At 33.1% G+C, this 17,703-nt stretch overlaps 2 protein-coding genes across 2 annotated transcripts; one reads left to right on the top strand and one right to left on the bottom strand.

Annotated features, from left to right (window-relative positions):
* Window positions 1-990: 990 nt before the first annotated feature.
* On the bottom strand, window positions 991-2,592 carry LOC21385540 (phytosulfokine receptor 2). The gene has a single exon (XM_010105047.2). The coding sequence runs from the start codon at window positions 2,370-2,372 to the stop codon at window positions 1,281-1,283; it is 1,092 nt and encodes a 363-aa protein (XP_010103349.1). The 5' UTR covers window positions 2,373-2,592; the 3' UTR covers window positions 991-1,280.
* A 9,406-nt stretch (window positions 2,593-11,998) lies between these two features.
* LOC21385539 (protein S-acyltransferase 8) lies at window positions 11,999-17,492 on the top strand. Its single transcript, XM_024170071.1, has 5 exons — window positions 11,999-12,448; window positions 14,375-14,560; window positions 15,371-15,676; window positions 15,787-16,020; window positions 16,557-17,492. The coding sequence occupies exons 1-5, from the start codon at window positions 12,404-12,406 to the stop codon at window positions 17,064-17,066; spliced, it is 1,281 nt and encodes a 426-aa protein (XP_024025839.1). The 5' UTR covers window positions 11,999-12,403; the 3' UTR covers window positions 17,067-17,492.
* The last annotated feature ends 211 nt before the right edge of the window (window positions 17,493-17,703 follow it).

Raw genomic sequence — 17,703 nt, 5'->3', positions numbered from 1 at the left:
AGATTTGTGAGATTGTTTGTTTGTTTGTTTGTTTGGCTTATAAACAAACCAACTCCCATTTTCCTTTTATTTTCTCTCTTTCACTCCCTCAAGTAATACGTGAAAATTAAAAATTCGTAACACAACACCTCAAAAAAAAAAAAAAAATATATATATATATATATATATATATAATATTGTCCCTAAGATTGCCTAATATCTAATTTGTTTTTCTAATGTGTGTGTGTGATTTTTTTCTGGAATGTGCCCCCGTTGTAGTTTTATGTCCCACTTGGTCATCCTCATTCGGTTTTGTGCTCTTTTTTTTTTCCTTTAAAAGTTTAAATCCTGTATTTATATGCAGTATTCAAATACTTGTTTTTTTTTTTTATATATATACAATTCAAATAATTGTTTTAACTTTGTTAAAATAACTATTAGTCCTGTAAAGTGATATTTATATTTTTTCTGATTTCTCCACTAAATAATTTCTCTTAAATATGTCCCTATTCAAAACATCTTTTTCCTACAATTTTCTGAGCTATTTTCTTTTTTTTGTAGATACACGTTCCATGATTTTTCTCATTAAAATAATATCTCTAAAATGTATTGCTATCTAAATATTTGTTTCTTATAATTCTCTAAAATAATTGTATATTGAGAGTGATTGTCAAAAATACGTTTTCTTAATCATCTCTAAAATAATTATTTTAAAATATATCCCTACTTAAATGTTTTTCTTCCTAAGGCTCTTTATTTACTATTTTCTCATATGTACCTCTTAATTAATGTTTGATACGATTCGCCTATTGATTTTATTTTCTCCAAACATGCTCGACTTGTATATACATAAACAATACTCAATCAAAACACACGTTTATGTCTGACAAAATGCAAGTTCATACAAAGCAAGAAAAATTTATTAGTAAATACACTATAAACTACCAAAAAAGTCATAATTAAAAAGAATTCTCGTGCTGCCAAGTGAAAGACAATTGTTAATGTAAAACTCAATAACACCATATTTTGGTGAAAATAAATAGTAATGTGGCAAACGTTACAAGGCAAAAACGGCCTTCGTTTCCCTTAATTAAGGACTTTAGGTTTAGGCAGAAAACAATGTAGTAAATACTACAAATAAACATGAATTTCACTCTCATACATATCCTACAATTAAACCTTACTTATATTGTACATACACAATTTAATCCACTGTCAACCTCCAATTTACATTCCTTTCATAATTAATCACATTATACATTGGAAACATTATCCTTACTCTTATTCCCTAAGATTAATTTTCAAGCGGGAGTTTTAGTCAACATTCCGACGACATCTTTCATTGCGGGCCTTTCTCGCGGAATCTCATTGGCACACAAACAAGCAATCCTAAAATACTCCTTGACATCCTCCTCCAACAATCCCTCCCTCGAAATATTCACATCCACCGTTTCCATCTCGCGATTCTGGGCCACCATTTCCCTGGCCCATTGGATCAATCCCATCTCCGAGCCGCCCATAGGCAAGTTGGGCCGCTTCCCCGTGGCGGTCTCGAGCATCAGAATCCCAAAGCTGTACACGTCGGCCCTGGGCGTCGCCACCGTGAAGCCCTCCCTATACTCGGGCGGCATGTAGCCCGTCGTGCCGGCCACCTGGGTCGACACGTGGGAATGCGAGGATTCGATCGTCCGGGCCAGCCCAAAATCCGCTATCCGGGCCTCGAACTCAGAGTCCAACAGCACATTGCTAGCCTTGATATCTCGATGAATAATGGGCTTATCAAGCCCATGCAAATAAGCCAGCCCATTAGCAACACCCCTAACAATCTTATTCCTCGTGGACCAAGACAAAGGCAATCGTAGAACCTCAGAGTCGTCGTGAAGCCAAAAGTCCAAATTACCCCTCTGAATAAACTCGTAGATCAGAATCCTCTCGGCGCCGGAGACACAAAAACCGAGAATTCGGACGAGATTCCGGTGATGGAGATTGCCGAGAGTCTCCACCTCGGCCCGAAACTCACGAAATCCTTGGAAGGCGTCGGGATCGAGCTTCTTCATGGCGACGGTGCGGCCGTCGGAGAGCTGGGCCTTGTAGACGAGGCCGAAGCTGCCGTCGCCGACGATGAGATCGGCGGAGAAGTTTCTTGTGGCGGCGAGGATTTCAGCCATGGAAACCTGGAGAGACGGGTCGAAGGACAAGCTCTCGTCAACGGTGACGGAAGTCAACCCTGGAATGGAAATGCTTCGGGTATTACTATTCCGATCGTGTTGATTGGTGGAATCTTTTTTGTTTTTGTTGTTTTTGCAGATGAGGAAGATTGCTGCCAGTACTAAGGTGATAAAGAAGAAGCTGGCAATGGCGGCCACGACGGCTTGGAGATTTCCGCCCGTCATAACATGTGGTGATCTAGGGAGAAATTGGGGGGGAATTAGAGAGATGTTAGAGAGAGAGAGAGACGTGAGAAAATTGAATTGTAGTAGAGAAATATTAAGAAAAAAATGGAGGATTGACTAATAAGAAATGGGTATGCGAAGGTAAGAGCCGCCGTTAACGGGGGTCATGGATGAATGAATGTGAGTTTCGTGGAAGAAGCACCATACTCCACTACTTGGTCCTTACTTACTCTGCTCCAGTCAACGCCTCTTTTTTTTTTCGTTTATTAGTTCGATTCAAATTTAAAATTTAAATTTTATTATAGTAAAAAATTCTCAGAAATAATTACATTTAATTTTTTTATTATAGTAAAAAATTATCACATAAAATTACATCTCAACTCAAATTAAAAATTCAAATCAACGAACTGAATAGGCCCATTATATACACACACAGAAAAAATGATTTGGTGGATTTTTAGATTTTTTTTTTTGTTACAAATTGTCTATATAGCTGTGAATACCGTAGCAGAACTCATTGTTTGGGAGATTTTTAGGGTGGGATTGGAAAAGAATAAACTACAAAATTTATGTTTTAAATTGTTAAGTGGACGTTTTGTTCATGAATTTAAAATTATTCTCATTTTATGTGTATTATTTGTGAAAGAAAAATACTGTAGAGAATATAAATAACATTAACCCACTTTGGAGTGGGGGTTCGGTGTACCAAATGTGAAAGGAGGAAAATGATGAGGAGAATTTTTTGTACTCAGCTGGATGACTCAAAAGTATTTCGATTCTACATCAAAACTTAAGTGACAACCATTTTGTTAACTAAATTAGTGTCACCTCCTTTTGTAGAATATATTGCTTGTGCTTTTGCATTATAGGCTGTTGGCATATTACTTACATAGGGTTATTAAAGAAAAAAAAAATTGTAAAGAAAAAAAAAACATATTCAAAACTAAAGAAGATCCAATATCACTCGCAACTTTTCATAGTCTCGTTTTAGGACGACAACCAAGCAATAAATTGTGCAATATTGAGTGTATGATGACAGGAAAAATTAGATCTATTTTCCGAATAAATAAAGTCTGCCAATATTACATTCGGAATTTGAGGAATTAATAATTATTGTACTAAAGAGCTTAGATGAAGACTCGTCCTCTACAGACTCGTAGAGTAGACACTTCTCAACTGAATATCTCCAAAACAAGCAGTTAAAACATTAAAAAGATGTTTGTTTCTTGTATTCGTCCATGATTCTGAATTATAATTTACGGTTCTCTACAGTGTTTTTTTCTCACAAAAAACGCACGTAAAACAGACACTTCTCAACTGAATATCTCCAAAACAAGCAGTTAAAACATTAAAAGGATGTTTGTTTCTTGTATTCGTCCATGATTTTGAATTATAATTTACGGTTCTCTACAGTGTTTTTTTCTCACAAAAAACGCACGTAAAATGATGTGATGGACCAAAGAGGAAAAAAATAGATAAAGAGCAGTTCCACAGCACTTAACAGGAAACATAAAGGTTCAAACACTTTTATATGCACTCTAAACATTCCAGGAAAAAGATTTCACGTGGGATTTAAATTTTTTTTTTTTAATGTCTAATTGTAGTCCTAAATAAAAGCGAGTTTGAGGACCACAATCCCTTGTGATGGACCTGAAGGAGGGGAAACTTGGCAAAGTATCCATTTGGAGCTATTCTAGATTTGTAAATTCAATATCAGTCCTCCTAATAAACAATTTCAGTTGGAATATGTCGTCAAATTATTGTTAGTAGTACATGTGATCAAGGAATGTTAAACCCAATAATCTTCGTATATGCATATCAAAAACAGGAAAAATGTTAAAAAGAGCCCACGGGGCCGCGATCCCGTTGGGCCTAGTAGTACTGCTTTGGAATATGCCATATTTCTGTGCTACGGAAATGACTTTGCCAATTAAAATCAAGGATAAGGCGATTTAGGAGGCACAATAAAGTTCAAGAAGATGGAGCAACTAATTTTAACCATACATAAAAATACAGAAAAAAGATGTGGACAAGAACAAAGAATGAGGCAAAGCGAACTTGACAATATAGAAAGTCTAGCAAGTTGCTCTGAACATTTTCAGGGATTAGAATTTTCGGATTAGGGGTCAATTCGCATCCAATACAAAATTATCGGATTAGAAAAATCTTAATCGGTTATTATTATTAATTCAAGAGTTTTTCAATCCAATCCAAACTTATCGAATTTTGTGGATTGGATTTCACAAATTAGAATTTGGGCCTTTAAAGTTGATAAGCATATTAAACGCATTTTTTTATCATTATTTAGAAATTAAATTAGACCTAAGAAAACTCAAAATTCAATTTGTTACAACCCAATCAACACAATTAGAAAAAATAAAGAATTTAATGCATAAGTCTGGACTTTTACCTTTTACTCTTGATGAATACCCTTTTGTTAGTGTAATTATTTGACTAACAAAGTTATAAATCATTAATCAAGAGTAAAAGATAAAAATCATGACCGATGCACTTTCAAGAGTATTTGTCAAGATTATCCAATCAATTATGACAAACTAGCTTCAATCAAACTCAAATTGAAGTCTTCCCATAAACATTAATTTAAAGATTAATTTCAAATTTGCCACTTTAGACTTTGTAATGATTTATCATTCTAACTTTAAAGCGTGACATCAACTTTAAAATTTTAACAATTTTAGCACTTCTATTAGTTTTGTAAATTGAATTGCCACGCGTCACATAGGGACTAAACTTAAAAAGGGTAATTTCATAAAACGCCAAAAACCTCATAAAAATTACTGAGAAAAATGAAAATATATCTCATCAACAAAAAGAAACCAAGCACTCCCAACGCCCTAGTAGAGCGCACCCCTTCCCCCTAATGCAAAAACGACAGTATCTTCTGTTGTCACCCTATGTTTTTTTCGGATATTCTTAAGAGTGCATCAACTTTAGAAAAAATCATAGGAATTTCACAAGATCTTTCGTCAACAGCCATTCAAGAGCATTAACAATTTTCGAGCCTTTTATGGTGAGAAAAGAAAGACGAAGCACTTAAGAATGAAGTAGTCAAAAATTACTAATCTTTAGAAAAAATGTAGTCGTCAAGAATTAATAATCTTATAAAAAAAAAATCAAATGTGTGACAAGTAACGAATGCAGTAGTCAAGAGAGAGATAGAGAAATAATGATAAGTAACGAATTAAAATAAAAAGATGGTGTAAAAAGAAAAATGAAATAGTTAAAAATTAATAATTTTATAAAAAAAATCAGAAATAATTTTAGAATAATAAAAGTGTGTAAAAATAAATTTAATATTTTAAAAATGATGTGAGATGTGTATTTAAAATGAGATGTGGAGAATAAAAAAAATGTATCAATAGATCCGCTCAATTTATTATAATATTGAGATTTTCATCGGTAGAATATTTATGTAAATTATATATCTTTTCAATGTTTACCGCATCCAAAAATGTCAATGAGAAATATGTCTTATAATCTAACAATGATAAAAGTGCGAATTGCATGTTTCCCATTTCAACCAAAACGTCCTAGTTTTTGTTGAAAGTGCTATTTTTTTATACAATTTTTTCTTTGTTTTTAGTCCTTCTCTCTCTTTTCTTTTTATTTTTTATTCCTTACTTGATTTTTCTTTTTTCTTTTTAATCATTATTCTCCTTTTTATTATTACTTTTATTTTTTAGTGTTTCCATATTTTTCTTTCTTTCTTCTTTTAGTCCTTCTTTGCGTCCTAGTTTTTGTTGAAAGTGCTATTTTTTTATACAATTTTTTCTTTGTTTTTAGTCCTTCTCTCTCTTTTCTTTTTATTTTTTATTCCTTACTTGATTTTTCTTTTTTCTTTTTAATCATTATTCTCCTTTTTATTATTACTTTTATTTTTTAGTGTTTCCATATTTTTCTTTCTTTCTTCTTTTAGTCCTTCTTTGTTTTTTTTTTTTTTTCCATTTTATCTCTGTTATTTTTATTTGTTTACATTAATATTTTCTTCCTTATTGATATCTTTTCTAATTACATTGTTAACATAATGTTTCACAAATATTTCTTTGTTTCCCTCTCTCCAATCAAATTTTATTTTTTCAAATGTATCTCCTAAAAAATATATCATCTAATTTTGTCTCACTAATTTATTCTACTTTTTTTTTACAATATCTTAAGATTAAATAAATTAACAATAAACAAATAAATTACTTAAAAAAGAAATTTAGTCATATATTTAAAAGAATTTTAGAAACTAAATATGCACGTGAATAGCATTTGCTTTTCAAAATGCTGAGATACTAATTTAATATTATAAAAAATATAAGATACTAAAAATAAATTTCGATACGACATAAGATATCAAAATGAAATCTTCTCCTTTCACTATATCAGTATTTCCACCCATTGTAATTAGGCCTGTATGTGGGTTGCGTTGGAGGTTTAGATTATTTTTTAACCTAACCTAAAGACAGTGATTTTAGAAAACCTAAAAGGACGTTTAGTTTATGTATTCAGAATCATTTCGTTTTACGTGTATTTTTTATGAGAGAAAATACTCTAGAGAACCATGAATTATGATTCAAAATCAGATACGAATATAGGAAACAAACGTCCCCTAAATCTAACAAACATTAAATCCTGAAGCAAACTGTGGTTTTTGGGTAGGTTGGTTCCCGTCAGTTTGGGTTGGGTTGCTCAGTTTGAACTTATCAAATTAAGAAGACGTTTGGTAAGAGGATTCATACCATGATTTGAATCATGGTTCATGGTTCGTTACAGTGTTTTCTCTTACAAAAAATACACGTAAATTGAAAATAGTTCTAATCTCATGATTCTAATCTCATGATTCTAATTCATGAACCAAACGTCTCCTAAATTAAAAAGCGTCTAATGAATAGAATAGATTACTTATACAAAATAAAAACATAATCGCAATATAATAGAAGCTATCAAAACTCCAAACTCAAAATCAAAAAATAAGCTCAATATCAAACTAAAAATAAAACTCAAATCCAACATCATAATTTCCAAGTCCAACAATTATCCAAAAGTCATATGCCGAAAAAGAAGTTAAACCAAATATATAATAAATGAAAAACAAAGTTCAGTTTGAGTTGGGTTGTTCGGATTGGAAAAAGCTTAACCCACCGACCACACAAAAAATTTGGGTTAAAGATTTATAAAGGACCCCAAAATATTTACACGATAGATGAGTTGTCAATTTTGGTGTGTGGGTTGGGTTGAGTTTTTGGTTTGAATTGAGTTGTGTTAAACAGATATAATTGTATTTTCATCCAAGATCATGTCTAAGCCCCCACACATATTATATATATACTAAAGGAAAAAAACGTGCACTGTTTATACACTAATAATTTATTGTTTATTGTATAATAACATTTTCAAAATTCTGTTTCTATCTCTTATCTTTTCAATGTGAATTGTTAATTTTATCATTTTTTTCTTCTCTTTTCCCATCTCTGCACATGGACTTTTGTGTCTTTCGATCTAAGATTGCCACGTGTTGACGCCCGGCTGGCCGAAGGAAAAAGTGGCAGGGTTGTCACGCCCCCAAACAGGGGTTAGTGATGTGGAAGATTGTTTAGAAATTAAACCTGATTAAGAGGGTGATTAAACCGTTAGCAGTTCAAAATTTTATTTCAAATCCAAGACACTCAGGTATTTTTAAATAGGCCCCGCTATTTTAACGAAATTGAGTTTTAAGAAAGAGGGAGGCGGACTTTAAAAAACACAGTTACTATTAAGATCAACATCAAAAGTCAGCCTCCGGCATCTACAGGGTTTACACTTGTGCATACATAAATAAGTACAGAAAAGTTTTAACTAACATCAACCACAGTCTAGTAAAGTTTAGGGTTTTACAATCCATAGTTAATACATGTCTTAATGTGTATGGTAAAGGTGGAAAATGCATCACCGCTTCTTTTCTTCTATAATTGAATTCCTCGCCTATTCTACGCTACTTCTAGCGTCGCCTGAGTAGGGTTAAATACATTTTGAAACATACGAAGAATGAGCGAAAGGCCCAGTAGGATAAGATTTATAAAACTAAATAAATAAGTGAATAAAATGAAATAACCAGGCCCGAAATAATCAATCGGAACCAAACAACCTTTTTCTGAAAGATAAATAAACTGAAATTCCAGATTACAGGCAACCAACAAGTAATGTAACTTAAATTACTTATGACCAAAGTAAGGCCTTAACACCACCGTAGTGGCCCGTCCAGATTTCGGGTTCTGTCTCCAAGGATACGATCTCCATATCCTATCTAGGCCATCAACGAGCTTACCAATTCGCAAGGTATCTTATCTTAAGAAAATGTTCATTAAAACTTGAAATCAGTCCATTATGAGATCAATAGCGAAAATCAAGCTATTATCTTGAAAGTACTTTTCTTTATCAACATAGTCTTATCTTTTGAAAACATTACTTGGGCAAAACACTTTAAAATAGGCTAGCAATGATATGGGAAGAATATCCTACCTCTTAGATATCAAACCTGCGGCTATTTTCACGTAGCCCTAGCTCCACTTGTCTTTGAAGCTCCAAGTCCAATTGTGCCACTAGTTTCGTCATCAAGACCAACAATTTAGAGTTTATCCTTTCCTCTAAACAATCTTGCTTAATTATATACAATTGTATCATGCTAGTGTGCCTTAACTCAAAATCAAAGTTCATAAATAATTCTTAATTCAAATCATGATTCTTTGAGAATTGGAATTCAATTAAGAGAAATGGAATGGAAATAAGGATTAATGTGGCTAATCCGCTCACTTTAAGTTTCTAAATGAGGTTGGGTGGGCTCTACATTGAATTTCGGGGTCAAAACAAGGTTATTAAACTGTTGAGGGTCAGATTAGTGTGAACCGGTCAACCGGTGACAGAGAAGTGCAACTCCACCGGTTGGCCAGTGGAGTGGTGACCGGTCGACTGGTGGGGAGAAATGTCAGGGCCAAAAATGGCTGATCTGCGAAGAACAAAGCCAAATCCTGTAAATTTTGGGTCCGATTCAACATATTCTCAAAAGAAATTAACAAAACCAGGTTCCAATCAACAATTGGGGTTCAAAGAATCAAAACCCCCTAAATTTCATCAAAATCCATTCAAAAGTAAATCTAAACCAAAAATCACTAAACTCGACTAAAACGAGTTCCACAATGCTAGATCTGAAATTTAAAGAGAGTTTCAAAGAGTTTTTACCTTGATCTAGACTTTGATGTTGAAAAGTTCTTGCAAATCCTTATTTTTGGTTCGAATCCGGTTCAAAATCCGCTTAGAGAGAGAGAGAGAGAGATAAGCTTTGAGCGAGGGAGAGAGACAGAGAGTGAGTGAGAATGAGAGAGAGATGGAGAGAGAGAGCTTTGAGAAAGAGATAGGGAGAGACGTGAGAGAGGGTGAGAGAGAGATTGAGAGAGTGAGAGAAGGAGAGAGTGAGAGGGGAAATAAGGAAACGAAAAGGAAAATAAAATAAAAAAGTAATATTGAAGGGTAAATAAAAGGAAAGGGTGGAAGTATGTATTCCCACACACTTCCGGGGTGGAATTGTGAATACTAAAAGTAATTTAAAATTTCTTGATTAATTGAGAAAATCAAATTAGGCACACTAATAAATCACAATTAGTATAATTAAACATACTTAATTCTTGAGGGCGTTACAGGGGGCCACCACTGTGAAGCTGGCATCTTCTCCTCGCTGAATGCGCTTCTCTTGCGCGTGCTTTTCACGCGCGAATCACAGCCTTCAAAATTTTTAATCAGACGGTTTCAAACCATTTCTTGTTTATTTTTTAGATTTTTATTCTTTATTATAGTTATTTACTATTTTGAATTGATTTGGAGTTCAATTTTGTCCGTTTTACCACCGTTTTGTGCTAAATTTTTTATATTACTTAAATAAAAATACCATAAATAATACAATAAAATTAAATAAAAATATGCTAAATTAAAATCAAATAACACCAAAATAAATAAAAAAAATAAAATAGAATTAATTTAAAACACAACGAAATAAGTTAGATTATTTTCCCTCTCTATTTGCTTAAGATTTTCCTCCTTTATTATTTTCATTTCTTCTATGTCGTCTTTTTTACTTCTTTTTTTTTTTAAATAATTTGTGTTAGCCGTTATTTTAAATTAATTATGTGTGCGTAGCGCGCGCTTGAGACTAAAAAAGAAAAATATTGAAAAAGAAATGTGTTGATTTGTGGTCCGATTTTATTAATTTCAATATCATTTTGCTCCAAATTTTCAAAGTCTCTCAAATGATAATAGTATAAATAATTTAAATGAAAAATATAATTAAATAAAAATACACTAAAATAAAATAAAGTCGCACCTTTTTAAATAAATTAAACTAGAAATTACTTTAGTGGTTGGAAGAACAACACACACATTGATCAAAAAACCATGCTCTACATTAACAATTGATGAACATTAATAATTGATGAAAGCTTTACTGATCTATTTATAATTCAACCAATTATTGCTCGAACAAACAAAAATCTTGCAAGTTTATTTTCAACAAAAAGGAGCACAAATAACTACAGTTATTTCAAAAATATTTGAAAATATCAATATTTCAATATCACTATCACAAATATCAACTGCCACAACAATAGATCTAAAAACACCAGATTCAAAAAGATTGACCACAAGGTAAGACATATTTACTAATTTATATCAATTATCAATAAAAATCAACATTTACTATTTTGAATACATATTTTAACAATTTTTAATCAATTCAAATCTGAATCAAAAGCAACGGATCCACTCAAAATCACCCAAAGACCATATAATATAACTACTTCTAAATCCTATAATCTATACTACATATAATTAAAGATTTTTAACTTCTTTAATTATTATTATTAATTTTTTAAAATTTTTTATTTTGTAGTTAAAAAGAACAAAAAAAAACAAAGGCTATAATATATTGTATATATGTATATATCTTATACTATAAATTTTTTTAACTTTTTATATAATATAACAGTACTTTCTACATTAATGCACATACTTTTAGCTAGTTTTCTTCTATAAAAGAAAATTTTACGTTGTCATCATGTAATAAAAAGAAAAAGAAAAAAGTTATCATTTTTGGGTTTTTTTTATGAGGAAAATCATTTTTGGGTGATTACTCGGTTTATTTTGCTGATGAATGTAATTTTGAAAAAGTTTTCCCACAAAATATAAATATTGAACTGTCAAAAATCAAAGTCGTAGAGTGAGTGCTGGACTATTAACTTATTAACAGCCACCAAACAATAGCCACGTCATACAAAGCCTCTGACGTGAGCGGTAATTACATTCTAATTAGGGGCAGATTTTTTTTGAGAATCTAATTAGGGGCAGATTAGAGAACGTTTAATTGATAAATTTAAAATTATAATTTAAAATTATTTTTAAGAGTTATTTAATTAAGAGATTCGTATCTAATTTAAATCATAGTTCGTGATTCGTTAATCTCATAATTTTAATTTATAAATTAAATATTTTTTTAATTTATGTGTATTTTTTATAAAAAAAATATTATAATAAATTATGAAGTATGATTTAAACATGATATGAATCTTGAACCAAAGTCATTCAAAAGATTAGAAAAAAAAAGGCACGCTGGGTTGGTCATCACACGCAGAGTGTAAGAGTGACGTGAGGTGAGAGAGAGAAAGAGAGAGAGAAAGAGAAAAAGGGTTTCTTTTCCTTTCATTTCCATTTCATTTCATTTATTTTGCAGTTCGCTATATATTCCAAGCACACAAAAATTTTCGAAACCCCTTTTCTCACACCCAAAAAAAAAAAAAAAATCTGAACTCGCAAACCGCCATAGCCGAGATCATCACTCCTTTAGGTTCTATTTGTTAGGGAATAATGGTGGACTGTATATGGAAGAATATAAATATGAATGCGAAATGATGAGATGGGCAAGTCTCACAACTTGAAAATGTTAAACTCTGTTCCTTTTTCCTAGTCTTTGAATTTTTTTTTTGTTGGGTTTTTGTGGGTGGTCAATGGTGATGGCAAAGCGCGTCTACGAAGCCTGGAAAGGAAGTAATGTAAGCCTTTCTCACTCAATTTCAGATTTTCATTTCTTTTTTTGGTTTCAGATTTGTTGGGTTTTTGATCAAATTAGTGGATTTTGATTGCTTCTTTTCGTTCGTTTGGTTTTCGCTTTTTTTAGCTATTTTGATTTGATTTTGCTTAAAGCTCTGGCAATGTAGTTGAGTGATTCTCCATCTATGAAGCATTGAATTTAGTGATTCTTCTAGATTTAGGCGTGCCCTAGGGAAGCTTTGTCTACACCGTTGGAGTAATGAAATTGAGTTTTAGGGCATTTTACTAACTTGCAATTAAAGTTAATACGAAAGCAAATAGGCAAAGAGATCATTGATTCCCTTTCTATCGTAGTGTTTAGTACCTATTAGGAAGTGGAATTTGATACAATACGATTCTCTTGCTAGTGTTTTACTGACTTTAGGAATCGGAATCCTAATAACTAAAGTACTAAAAATGTGCGTGTTGATACAATTATTAGTTAAAATTTAGAAATATGTAAATGTAATTCTAAAGGAAAGGGAAGAAATACCCATTTGGCTAACTAAGGATTGGCTTTCCCTTGAATATTAAGTTAGTATTCCTCATGTTGTAAGAAGCACTTGAATAGGTGGGAATGAGAAACATTTCTCCCTTTCCGTTTCCTATTCACGACAAGTAAACATGTCCGTCGATTACTTTTCATAATCAAGTAATATCACGTCTAAGAGAATCAGTGGAAAGAGTAAAGTACAAGATTATAATACAAGGTAATATCATGTCAAATGGAGAATTCACACTTTCACTTCACTATAATTGAACTCCATTAATCCTTTTAGACAACATTTGCATGAGTAGATGCTTTTGACTTATTATCATTTTGTTTTTCCATTCGTGTTGATCTCAAAACACTGAATTTTTCTATTTCTGGAAACTTACAACATTTTTTTCCTCTTGTTCACCGTGAAACCCGGATCCTAAGGCTCCGAAAATCATCAGCTACTAAAGTCTGAATTGACCTAGTCGTTATATGCTAACACTTTTATTCTGTTGAAATTTCATTCTGTGCAAGTTGTGCCATTACATCTCCTCTGTGAGTCTTAGCATACTTATTGCAGTCCTTCCATATCCAGCCTAGCCTAATAGATTAACAAAATTAAGACTTCTTGTTTAGAAGAAACCAGAAAATATTATTGATGAGTAATGGAAAAGATAAGGTATAACAGGGGACAAGGAGTCCACCAAAGCATAACAGAACAAAAGAGGACTAGGAGCACAAAACTAAAGCGGGACTAAATCCCATCCTCTAAGTAAATCTGAAAAGGAAAATGAATTGAAGCCTTTAACTTGCGAAAACCACAGTGCCACACTAAATTTAACTCTGTCCCACACTACATTAACATCCCCTTCTAAATCCTCAAAAATACATTTTTTCCTCTCTTGCCAAATAGCCCAAGTGATGGAGAGTGTTGCTAGTTGGACTTATCAGTGTTGGATTTCATATAATATTATATATGCTGACAATACACACGATTCTCCTCTGCATCTGTATTTTACTTAACATCTGCTTTCCAGTGTTGTGAAGGGGAAGCATTCAAATCCAATGTTTGATGTTATGTTACAGTACTTGCCATGTCTTTACCCTTCACTTGGAGGCAAGAATTTATAGGATTTATGTGAAGAACAATATCTTTTCTTGTATAACTTATTCCATTAACTTTACCCTCCAGATAGCTTTTGGATATACTGAAATGTTAACATTATTCTAATGTAATCAGGAGCCTGGCGAAGCCCACTAATAAAATCTGCTATTCATATTTTGCTAAAGCTTTTTCTGGCATGGTTTCAATAGTTTAATTGTATTATGTTAATACTTACATAAATTCCCTCTGTTTAATAGGTTAATAAAATACGATTGCAATTTTATTTTTTTCTTTCTCTGTCCTCAGAAATTCATCCTTGGTGGAAGGTTAGTATTTGGGCCAGATGCAAGGTCACTGCTTGTCACTTTATTGCTGATTATAGTGCCAGTGATAATCTTTTGTGCGTTTGTTGCGAGACATCTTCGGCACGAATTTTCGCCAGTAAATTCGGGATATGCGATTCTCGTGGTGGCAATTGTTTTTACTATCTATGTTAGTCCTCTTGACTTTATATCTATATCAATGTTTGAGTTCCTCAATGCATCATGAAAGATCATGTACTTGAGCGTGTCCATATCCACTTGGTGATAAGAAATTTCATATTCCTGTTAACAAGAATTTGAATCTATTAGGATCTGCGTCCAATTCCACAACAAAAAAGGCATAACTATTGCAGTTAACAGGGTTTCACTTTATTATTTTCTATTGGTTTAAATCATTCATTATCCTCTATAACTTTGAAGAATATTTACCCTCTGCCAAGAAGTGTAGTTGATGCTGTTATAAATTTGCACAAAGTCCTTACATTTGGTTGTACATTACTGTCATATTTTATGGTTAAACTTTAGTGTGTGTGTGTGTGTGTTTTCTTTGTCTTTGTCTTTTTTTTTTTTTTGATAAGTTGTTTTCATAATTGTGTTGAAAAAGATCTCTGTTAGTCTAAAGTCTAAACTTCTATAAATGAAATAAAGCCTGAATTTCCACTAATTTTTTTCCCCCTCTTATTAGTTAGTGTCTGCCAACATTTTAGTCCATGGACACCTAAGTTTTGGAATGTATAAGTGTTGAGGGTGAAGAATGATTTTAGTTGGTCTTGTCTTCTGGTGGCATCCGGCCTAAGCATGAAATTGTGTACTTTTACAAAATCAAATATTTTTATGTTGTCTTCCTTGGAATTTCCATTTCCATTTTCTTTCTCATTATGTTAGTTTTACATAGCTTTTGATTAACTTCTTGTTTATTGATTTGTTTATTATTATCCTAGTATTTTCTATGATTTGATTCGATAGTTGATGTTTATAGGTGTTGGTGCTTCTTTTTCATACTTCAGCCCGGGACCCAGGAATTATCCCACGTAACTCACATCCACCGGAGGAAGAGTTTCGTTACGACTCTTCTGTTTCAAATGAGATTGGGGGAAGGCAAACTCCAAGTCTTCAGTTTCCTCGGACGAAAGAAGTGATAGTCAATGGTCTTCCTGTGAGGGTGAAATATTGCGAGACTTGTATGCTATACCGTCCTCCACGTTGCTCCCATTGTTCCATTTGCAACAATTGTGTGGAACGTTTTGATCATCATTGCCCTTGGGTGGGTCAATGCATTGGATTGGTATGCTGCTCACATTATTTATGCCTGCTCCATTATATTCTTTGAGTTTTGATTGCTGCTTTTAGTAAGCGGTTTAGATTAGATATCTAACTGCCTATGTATATGTGCAGCGGAACTATCGTTACTTCTTTCTGTTCGTTTCTTCTTCGACTCTTCTTTGCATCTATGTTTTTGCCTTATCAGCTTTGTACATCAAGGTTCTGATGGGCGATAATAAGAGCACGGTTTGGAAGGCAATGAAAGAATCTCCTGCATCTGTTATACTAATGGCTTATTGTTTCATTTCACTTTGGTTTGTTGGTGGATTAACTGGATTCCATCTGTACCTTATCGGTACAAACCAGGTTAGTTAAACTTCTTATTTCTGTATTTTTTGGGTTAGCTTGAGGTCCACTAGTCATTTGATGACTGCGAAAGACAGATTTGCTTTTAAAAAGTAGATGATTCAGTAGTGGGCGTATTCGAATTTTCGGTGCTTTCTGTTAGAAAAACTCGACTAACCAGTAGGGCATCTCATGAACTAAAGTCAGAACCAAGTAAAGAAACTCATTTAAAGAACTTGTTGCCAGCTAACATGGAAGGATTTATATGCCCTTGAAGCAAAGGTATTCATGATCTACGTGCTAAAATGTTGGAAATTTGGAGTTAGAATAACTGCTATTAGCCTTGATATAGCCGCTTAATTGCTTCCTTTACCAGTTATTATTGAAACCTTTAATATGGTTAATTCGTAGAACTGCTTAATCAATTACGCTTTTGCTGTGGCTACATGCAAGTTAATGGACGATTTGGATTCACTTTTGAGGATAGTTGACTATTCTGTTTCATTTAGGTTTTGTTCCTTGTGTCATTTTGGTTAATTTTGCCTTTTGTTTTCCAGACTACATATGAAAATTTCCGATACAGAGCTGACAACAGGATCAATGTCTACAATCGGGGCTGTTTGAACAATTTTCTCGAAGTATTCTGTACAAAAGTAAAACCCTCGAGGAATAACTTTCGGGCTTTTGTCCAAGAGGAGGTACAAAAGCCACTGCCTCTGCCCTCTCCGCGGGAAGCAGAACCAGACGATATGGCCGGAGATCCACGCTCAAAGGTGGAAGACGATTTAGAGATTGGCGAAGATCTTTTGAAGATCTCCCAACGTCGTAATTTTGAAGAAATTGACGAGGACATACGTAGCAGAGGTAGCAATGGACCACCCCATAACACCTCAGAGGTTGACTCCGTTTTGGGCGCCGACCATCGGGCTCCAACAATACGGTCAGAAACTCGCCACTCGAGTTGGGAAAGAAGAGGTAGCTGGGAAATCGCACAGGAGGTCCTCGCTAATGCTAATAACGTGACCGAAAGCAGAAGCTACGTTACTCCAAAGGATGCCCGGCAATGATTAGTGGATTGCATATTTGATCTTAGCACGGCGTCTAATGTGGGTGGTGCGAGATTATTTTGATATATTCCTTATTCTGGAATAGGAAGGGCAATTTCCATTGACCAGAAACTTACAATTAATGGCAAGGGGAGTCTGATGTAGGATCCTTTAGGTATGAAAACATCATCTCATATTTCCATTTTTTTTTTTTGGGTTGGAATGCTTGCTCTTCTATTTTCTTTTTTGATGAATAGAATGCGTGTTTGTAATTGCTTGCGAAGGTAAGGGGATAGTGTTTTTTTCCCCTTTTTTATTTTTACATTCCATTACTTCCTCTTTCGATATTGTGTAACAATTTGCTACTGTAAAATTGAAAATCTTGTGATGGCTTTATTTTGTGTGTGTAAATTAATCAGTACTTGGGACCCTCCCAAAAGTGCATTTCCCACAAATTCACACATATCTATCTCTATTAAAATGTAGCCTTCAATTTTTTTTTTTGTTTCAACAAAAAAAAAAAAAATGTATATATATGGACTACTTTTGTCTATCTCTATTAAAATGTGGAATGAACTATGGATTACTTTTGTCATAAGTGATGTTTGGTTAGGGAATTTATACTCTGATATGAATCATAATTTATAGTTCGTTACAA

Source organism: Morus notabilis, unplaced genomic scaffold (genome assembly GCF_000414095.1).
Source record: "Morus notabilis unplaced genomic scaffold, ASM41409v2 Scaffold2342, whole genome shotgun sequence".
In the NCBI taxonomy this organism is placed as follows: Eukaryota; Viridiplantae; Streptophyta; class Magnoliopsida; order Rosales; family Moraceae; genus Morus; species Morus notabilis.
This window is presented reverse-complemented; position numbering and strand designations above follow the sequence as displayed.